Source organism: Petaurus breviceps, unplaced genomic scaffold, assembly GCF_028583685.1.
Source record: "Petaurus breviceps papuanus isolate PSGF00001 unplaced genomic scaffold, PetGlider_PUasm1.0 379, whole genome shotgun sequence".
NCBI lineage: Eukaryota > Metazoa > Chordata > Mammalia > Diprotodontia > Petauridae > Petaurus > Petaurus breviceps.
In genome coordinates this window covers 3220566-3229734 of record NW_027186303.1, presented here as the reverse complement: position 1 = coordinate 3229734, position 9169 = coordinate 3220566, and the positions used below count along the sequence as shown (strand labels likewise).

Genomic DNA, 9169 nt, shown 5'->3' with positions numbered 1-9169 from the left:
GAGAGAGAGAGAGAGAGAGAGAGAGAGAGCCCTAAAGTCATGTGGAAAGGAGCAGAATGAGGATTTGAGCACAGGATTTTCTTCTCTGCCATATTGGGGAAGGGGGCAATGTGGCAAGACAGGCCGGCACTCTGCCTGTGGGGCTGCAGGACCCTCTCCTCTCTGCAGGTGAGACCCTGACCCTGGCCCAGACCTCCTCATGAGGCATAGGGCTAGGTTGGGGCAGGACTGTTCTCTGAAGGGAGATTCTCATCTCTGGGAAACTCAGAAGGAAAACCCTTAGACAACCATAAGAATCTACCAGCCAGCCTCCTCTCCTGGGGAGGCCATGTTTATTGAGTAGGGGAGGTTAGATTTATTTACAAAGGAGCAAGTAGGGACCCCAGATAGCTGTGGCTTCCTCTGTCCACTGCCCCTGTAACCCTCTGCCCCCCTCCTCCACCTCAACACCCCCAGGCCCTTTCCTCCTCCCCTTGGGCCTAAGGTGGAGAGGACCCTTGGAGAGAAGGGGCCTGCCTTGTCAGGCAGGGTCTGAATCCCACTGATGATACTAGTCTTTGATACTGACGACATGAAACAGGCTGTCTCCTGCTAGCCCAGAGCCCAGTGACCCCCCAGCCAACTGTCCAGGAGTGTCTGGCCTTGGGCTGGGGGAAGGGACGTGCCCCCCACCATTTAGGAGTCTGGGGATAGCTCAGAGATAGAAGGCAGACAGGTAACTAGAGATGTGGCACTCTTGGGGATGTTCCCTAGACCAGCCCCTCATTCTACAGGGGGGAAAGGACCCAAAGCCCAGAGAGGAATGATCTTGTCCAGGGTCCTACAGACAAGAAGCAGCAATAGGGCCTAGAATTCCATTCCTCCAGATCTGTGATGGTCCAGGGGCCCAGATGGGCCCCAAGGATGAGGATGTCAGGCCAGATACTCCTGGGCACTCCCAGCCTGGCCTCTCCTTCCACCCCAGCCTTGCTCCTGTAGGACCCTCACCAGGAGGAAAATAGCATCCTGGAGCTGGAGCCCTCACACTGTAACCTCAGCCTTGCTATTGGTGGTCAGGCGGCGTGGCCCCCCAGGGGGCTGGTGACTGAAGGCCTCACTCAGCTGTTCTGCACTGAACTGACGCTTGGTCATATGGCCTGGGGCCCGTCTTGGGGCTGGGGAGGGTTGGGCCCTGGACCCATGGGGGATCCTGGGAGGCACCCGGGAAGTGACCCAGCCCTGGCAGCTGGGGGGCCCTGGGCTTGGCCCCGCGGCAGGCCGAGTACCACTTCTGAGCCCTTTAGCCCTTGGGCCTGGCGTGGCCCAGGGGCAGCCGTCCAGCAGCAGGGGCAGATCCTTGTGGTGCCTGGGGACCCGGGGTGGGAGGGACACGGTGCTGGGCACAGGCACATCCACCGATGGGAAGCGTTTGTAAAATTCTCCAGAGGTACTCTCTGTAGGAGTGGGGGATAGAGGAAAAGAAATCCAGGTCAGGGGGCAGTGAGCACTGGTGAAGGGTGGGGCTGGAGCTAGGGTGTGAGCCTTGTGGATGGAGGTGAGGAGGCAGGGGATAGACAGAGGGCTGGCAATTGTGGGAGGCTGATCTGGATGCATTTGAAGAAGTAACTTACAAACCTGCCTTGCCTGCAAGTGGGGGTCTGGCCTGGCCAAGGCAGGGAATGTGGGAATTCTTGGTAAGACCACGGTACCCCAGATGTGAAGTGGTTGGGAGAGAGCTCTAGAACCTGGGCTTAGGGTAACTAAGATGGAGCTTTGCTGGAGCAGAGAATTTGAGAATCCTGAGTTGGGGTATCCAAGACTGAATGGCCAGGAGGGATGTCCTCATGACCTTATGGGATGGGAAGGGGGCAGGTCAAGGGAGGGAGATGGGCAGGTGCCTGGCAGGGGCACTCACCAGCGGCCTTCAGGGTTGCGTACTTGGTGTAGTCGGGCTGCAGGGTCATGCTGTTACCCAGGTGCACCCGGGATCCATGAGAAGGGCCAAGCCCCAGGGAGGGCAACATTGGAGCCCCCAGAGGGGCATTGTTCAAGTGCTTTTTGTCTGGAGAGGACAGAAGAGAAAAGGTGTGTGCATGGGGTGGGGGGGTGACATTGGGGTCTCAATAAGGTTCCCATTGTGTTTCTCTGCTGGCCCTCATCCCCAGTGGTCCAAGTGTGCCAGTCAATGGGCATTTTTTATTTTTTTTGCTTTTTGCTTTTTGGAAGGGGGAATGCAGGGCAATTGGGGTTAAGTGACTTGCCCAAGTCGCACAGCTAGTAAGTGTTAAGTGTCTGAGGGTGCTCTATTCACTTTGCAACCTAGCTGCTCCTCAATGAGCATTTCTTACAGGCAACGTGAGTCCCGGTGCTAAGGCTGAGGATGCAAAGAAAGACGGTTCCTGCCCCCCAAGGAGCTTGCGTTCCAGTGGGGGAAGAGTCAAGCAACTGCATACACCAGACAGAGAGGGCGGGAGAAGGCACTCCCAAAGGAAAGGCATTGGAGGATCGGGGAAGGCGGGGGGGGGGGGGGGGGGGGGGGGGGGGGGGAAGGGACTCCATTTGGAAAGGTCTCTGGGGAAGGGGGCGCTGAGCTGGGTCTTGAAGGAGGCCAAGGAAGCAGGAGCCGGGGATGAGCAGGAGTGTTCTGAGCCTGGCGCCTCCAGGGAATGCCCTGAGCCGCGACATGGACGGTCTTGGGCAAACCATCCAGGAGGTCGGGGGCTCTGGGCTGAAGCGTATGTGGGGAGTGGGGCGCAACAAGAACGGGCGGGAGGAAGGGGTCGCTCAGGAAGGGTTTTGAACGACCAACAGCATGTTGCATTTGCTCCTGGAGTTTATTGAGTGTGTGTGTGTGGGGGGAGGCGGTGATGTCAGTTCTGCGCTTCGGCAGCTGAATGGAGGATGCGCTGGGGGTGGGGGGTGGGGGGAACGACACCTGAGGCAGGCCGATCCCCAGCAGCTTTGCAATAGTCCAGGTGTGAGGCGATGAGCCCGCACCAGAGCGGGGGCTGTGTCAGGGGAGAGGAGGGAGCTCTCTCGGGAGATTCTGGGAAGGTCGAATCGATAGGGCCTGGTAATGGCTTGGATGTGGGGACGATTCCTCCGTTGGGAGCCTGGGGAACTGGGAGGATGGTGTGCCAACCGGAAGAGGGAAGGGAGGAGAGGGACAGGGTCTGGGAAGAAAGAGAGAGTGTCTGCTTTGGACATCCTACATTTCAGCCGGCCTGTGGGTTTTCCCATTCGAGATTTCATTAGGCTAGCAGAGGCCTGGAGGTCAGCAGAGAGATTAGCTCAATAGATTGACAGGTGAAAGGGGCCTCAGGGGTCAGCTAACCCAACCTGCTCATTTTCCAGATGAGGAAACTGAGGCCCAGAGTGGCTTGCTTAAGTGGAATCCAACACTCAGGTCCTCTGACTCCAAGGCTTTCCCACTGTACCCTGCCTTGAATCAGACCTTGGGAAGTGGCAGAGGGTGAGATGGGAGGGGCTAGCAGGAAAGAGAGGGAACTGGATTCCAAGAATGACCATTTTCTGCTTTTCCAATCAGCCCTAATGCCCAGTTCTGAATGAGCCCCCACTGGGACATCCCATACCAGTGTGGGCTGGGTCACCCATTCTTCCTCCAACATGTCTGCCCATTCACTTACAGACCATCCCTCAGCAAGTCCTCTGAGGGAGCTGCTTCCCCTGAGCCCAAGGAAAGGGCCTCTTGCTTCAGTTTCCCCTTTCTGTGCCCCCCTTCCCTTTCCTTCCCCACTTACCTGTGCTGTTTCGGGGGGAACCCCGAGAGAGGCTGTCCCCCATCTGCAGCTGCACACTGCTCCCCAGGGGTGGGGGCAGTGGGGCTGAGGGGTCCTGCCCAGGCTGTTTCAAGAGGTCAGTCAGAGTTCTTTGGGAGAGAAAATAAGCATCATGAGTTGCCCTGTCTCAGTCTTCGGTGCAGACCTCCAGGAAAGCCTCCCCTGCCCAGCCCTGCCTGCACTGGGCTCTCCTTCCTCTCCCTTGAATTACAGATTTAGAGCCAGAAGGGACCTCGGAAGTCCGGTCCAATGCCCTCTTCTTACTGTGCAGAAATAGAAGCCCAGAGAAGGCCAGGGACTTGCCCAACATCACACAGGTAGTAAAAGGATGATCTGAGATTTGAACCCAGATCCTTTGGCTCCAGGTCCTACAATACCTCTCTCATGGTTCTCCTACAAGGTTTGAGTCTGACCCTGTAAGAAGACCTGAGCTGTTCCTCCAAGCTCAGCCTGGGCTAATGTAAGCCTAGGTCACTGGGCAGAGGCCTCTCTGGCCTGTGTATGGAAAGGCCTGGGGTAGATTCCTGGCTATGCCACTATCTGGCTGTGTGACCTTGAGCAAGTCACAACTTCTCTGGGCCTCGGTTTCCCTCTCTGAAAGATGCTGGGGAAGGCCATCACTCCTACCTTTCCTACTTCATAAATGGAACAGGAGCAGAGAAATACAAGTTTCCCAGGGGCTGGGTGAGTTGGTCAGCCCCTTCAGAGCCACTCCAGACAGCCAGCTTCCATAGCTGCCTGCTGGGGCCAGGGCTGGTCAAAACTCCCTTCTCATGTGACCAGCAGATAATGAAGGAGAAAAAGGGGACTTGTGAGCCCAGAGAGGCTGAGGCAGAGCAGAGGATACCTGGGCCCCAGCCCTGGGGCTGCTTTGATTGGAGGGTGTGAGCAGCCAAGGCTGAGTGACCTTCAGTGGCTGTCTCCACCTCTCTGGGCCCCAGAGTTTCCTTGCCTCTGCTCAGCAGCCCCACGCCAGTGCATGTGTGGTCATGTGTGTATATTTGTGTGTGTGCCCACATGGGCTCTTGCTGGGGATTGGTGCCGTTGGGCCTGTCGGGTCCTGTTCTTTAAAGAGGTGATGACTGCTCTCGCCTCTCCTCCCAGCTGCTGCCCTGATTAGAAACCAGTGATCCGCTCTGACACTCAAACCCTTCTCTCCTGGCGATGGCCCTGAAGGAGGACTCCAGAGGCAGGGAGGGAGGGGCAGGGTGCCTACATTCACAGCCTGGTTCCCACACCATGGCCTGGCCCACACAGACTGGGGGGGCCGAGGAGCCTGGGGGGGGTCACCAAGTCCAACCCCCTTGTTTTAGAGATGGGAACACTGAGGCCCAGAGAGAGGCCAAGAGATTTCCCAAGGTCCCTCGGCTAAGGACTGGTGCAGAGTCTGTATAGTCAGCTCCTCAATGCCAGATCTGGCATTCCTTCCCCTGCTCTGAGATTCTCTTGGCATGTTATACACATGAGCTTGTTTTACATGCATTCCTGTGCACATTTAACTGCATGTTCTGACTAACATCAAATGTGCAAAAATATAAAAAATATTTTTGTAGATAAACTTTTAACAGATTTTAAAATAACTAGGCATGGCTACAAAGACAAAAATGAAGACCATCCTTTGCCCTCAGTGAGATTACATTCTACCAAGGTATAAAAGGGGATGGGGACTGAGCCTGAGGTTATAGTGATATAAGGAACTCCCAGATGAAGGTACTCCCTTCACTGGTTCAAGGTGCTACTTTCCTTCTCTTGGAGAGGAGGGTCATTAGGGCCAGACTCTACATCCCCCCACCCTCACTCTTTGGCTCAACTCCTACCCCAATAGACCAGAATCTTGGATCTTTCTTGAAGAATCATTGGATTTTAGAGCTAGGAGGGACCTCAAAGGCATCTAGTCCAAACCAACCATGAACATCTCCATCATATCCCTGACAAGCTGTCAGCCAAACTCTCCTTGAAATCCTCTAGTGATAGGGAGCTGACTACCTCCCAAGGCAGCCCTTTCTATATGTGGGCAGCTCTGATTATTAGGATTTTGTCCAATATTAAACTGAATTCTGCATCTCTGCAACTTCCCCACACTGGGAAGTACTACTGTGACCTGAGGCACATCTGGACACCTGCCCCATGCTCTGACTTCAAAACCCTTCAGCTTCCTTTGCTGAATTATGGGTAGGGCTGGAGCACCAGAAGTGAGGAGGATGTTGCTGGAAGGAGCCATCCCAGGAGTCTTGTGGTAGGGGTGAGGTTTTTGTATGCCCCAAGGGAAGCAGAGCCAGGAGCAGGGTCAGCTTCCTCAGCCCCAGAATCCAGCCTCCTAGGCCTCCTTTCCCATTCTCTCCCTTGACTGTTGGCTGACATTTTCATTATTGTGACTAATCCAAACTTGTTACTGCCTCTCATCCTTAAAGATGTCACTTTCAGGGAGATGACTCTCAATGACCATTAGAAACAAAAGGGGAGACCATTAGTGGGTGCCCACAAGGACCAGCTAGAATTAGCCTGAAGGACCCCCCCCCAACACCCACCCCTCTGCTTTCTAAATAGCTCTTACTCTTTTGTGGCCTGGGGCTCTCTCTGCCCATGGGACACTCTGAATCCAGCCCCTATAGTTTCCTGTGAGGGTCCAGGGGTGCAGTTAGCATAAGGTAGGAAGGAGCCCTTGTCATCCTGAACTTGGCACAAAACTTCAGAGGGTTGCTGAGGCTAAATGTGTGAAGTTTAGGCTAAAGCTGATAACCTTAGAGGCTGGTCTCTAAGAACTAGCTTTAGCAGTAAGCATTTCTTTAAGGTTTGCAAAATACTTTACCAATATGATCTCATTTGAGCCTTATAACAACTCTGGAAAGCAGACACTTAATTTTTGCCTCAGTTGCTCTATCTATAAAATAGGGATAATAAAGCATCTGCTTCTCAGGGTTGTGTCTGACTCTTTGTGACCCCATTTGGAGTTTCCTTGGCAAAGCTACTGGAGTGGTTTGTCATTTCCTTCTCCAGCTCATTTGACAGATGAAGAAACTGAGGCAAACAGGGTTAAATGACTTGTCCAGGGGCAGCTAGGTGGCGCAGTGAATAGAGTACCAGCCCTGAAGTCAGGAGGACCTGAGTTCAAATCCAGACTCAGACATTTAACACTTACAAGCCATGTGACCTTGGGCAAGTCACTTAACCCCAATTGCCCTCCAAAAAGCAAAAAAAAAAAAAAAGCAACTTTTCCTTGGTCATGCAGCTAGTAAATATCTGAGGTCAGATTCAAACTCAGGTCTTGCTCACTCCAAATCCAGCACTCTATCAGCTGTACCATTCAGCTGCCAATATTTGCCTAACCACAGGTAGCCTGGCATGGAAGACTGATGTTTAACACCCAAAGTGGAAGATTGGTGCTCTCTAGGCAAGTGATCCGGGTCATTAAAATCAGTCCTTCAGAGCTGCTATTTTCCCAGCTAAGGCACCTGGGGCCAGGCCAGGTCTAGGTTAGCTGTCTCGTCAGCTGCCAGTGGCTATTTCTGCCAAAAGGACTGATCTACCCAGGGTTTAGTGTTGGTGCTTAGCTACCAGAAGACATCTCTCCCCAGTGATATGTGGGGCAAAAGGGAGAGTTGGTTCACCTCTTCAGACTTGGGAATGTTATTGAGAATGTTGTCTTTTGTCCCTAGGGGTTTGGTGTCTTTTTTTTTTTTTTAATAGTTTTATTATTTTTACTAACAAGTATTTCTTACTAATCTGTTCCTCCCTCCACAAATTTAAAAACAAAAAACTGAATGCCTTCATGTATAGCTACTTAATCTGGCTGTTTGTTTATCTATCTATTTCTTTTTGTGCATGACAATGCCTAGAGCTGATCAGAAAGCAGAGGAAACAGTCCCTGATTAATTTACAGTCACTTAAAAAAAGCAATGGGAATTTTCCAGTAATAAGACTTCCCTGAATTATCTGATTGGACACTTTGAGCAGAGGTTTATTCCTCTTTCTTCTTGAACTGGATAACCGAGAAGGAAAAAGGGGAAAAAACAGGAATAATGTACCCCGCCAAGAAGTCTCTCCCAATCTCAAAATGTTGCACTGAACATAGAAGAGACTTATGAGATGTGATCTTTGGGACTATAGATTTCCAAGTTATGATGGGAACAAGTTATGATGGCTACTTCTATTGAATTTCCTAATGGAGTTTTTTCTTTTCTTTTCTGAATAGGCTTCCCTAAAGTGTTTAATCAGAAATTAAGATTTGGGGGAATTTGTGTAAAAATGCACCCAGATCTGAAAGCACCTTCTTCTCTTTTCTATCTCTATCTCTGCTGATCCCATGATGTCCCCCTCTGACAGGGACAGAATTTGGGAGTCTAGGAGTGTGCTGACTTCACTTAACTCCTAGGTGGTAGAAATGCCTTCATGTATCCCATGTTTCTCCCCTTCTGTTGGCCAAGCATCCAGAATGGAGAAAGAAAGGTATTTGATCTTGAAGAGAAACTATATTAGTATGGTTTGTGAATAGAACCTGTTCCATGTCAATCCCCTTCCATCTAGCAGCTAGTAGATGGAAACAATTTTCATTTTTCTAAAAATCATTTGTATGTTATAAAATGCCTAGCCTACTCTGAGGCATTTTCCTGGGGTCTGTTACTTATAATATTATTTTCTGCAACTTGTAACTGTATCAGGAGTTTTATCACTGACCTCTGGGGTGCTCCCAGCTGTCTATCCCTGAACCATTACCAGAGATTTGGGGGATCTAATGATTTGTTTTCGTTCATTCATTCATTTGTTTGTTTTTGCTTAATCTCATAGACACTTTAATCATGAATATTCTCTTGCAGTTGTGGTGTGATCAGAAAAATTGGGAGGGGCAAGAGAAGAAACACGGCACTGCCTTGCTCTGGCAAGTGATTAAGCCTGATATGTCAAGGGTAAAACTGTTTTTGGAAAAAAAGCAAAAGCCCTTGGAATGGCTGAGAGTCTGAAGGAGTTTTTGTAAGAGGAGAAAAGAAAATCGTACAATCATCCATAGGCCTGCATTTTACTGCACAATCCAGCAAATGTCTGAATACAATTATTAGAAAATTGGGCTTTGGATTTTAAAGTTCCTGAATGTGCCAGCATGAATTTTGTATACCTTCACAGCAGCTTTTGAGTTTGATTTTTTTTTTAACAATTTCCCTTCATGTGAAAGACTTAAAGGGTCTCACACATACTCACCTTATTCCTCTCCTCTACCTGACAAATGGGAGAATGGTATTTTATAGCAGTTTCTTAAGAAGGAATTTGGCCCCACATTTAACCAGGTCTTCTGATGTGCTCTCTCTGTCTCTCTGTCTGTCTCTGTCTCTCATTCTCTCTCTTTCCTCTCTTTCTCTCATTCCCTCTCTCTCTCTCTCTCTCTCTCTCTCTCTCTC

At 50.9% G+C, this 9169-nt stretch overlaps 1 protein-coding gene across 1 annotated transcript in view; it reads right to left on the bottom strand.

The window, feature by feature from the left end:
* Nucleotides 1-304: 304 nt before the first annotated feature.
* LOC138169816 (protein shisa-8-like) overlaps nt 305-9169 on the bottom strand; it is a 28970-nt gene continuing 20105 nt past the window's right edge. The window contains exons 2-4 of the mRNA XM_069099359.1: nt 3741-3868; nt 1895-2041; nt 305-1433 (exon numbers count right to left, since the gene is read on the bottom strand). Of these exons, the coding sequence (XP_068955460.1) occupies nt 1021-1433; nt 1895-2041; nt 3741-3868 (688 nt within the window). The 3' untranslated portion in view covers nt 305-1020. The remainder of the gene's footprint in view (nt 1434-1894; nt 2042-3740; nt 3869-9169) is intronic.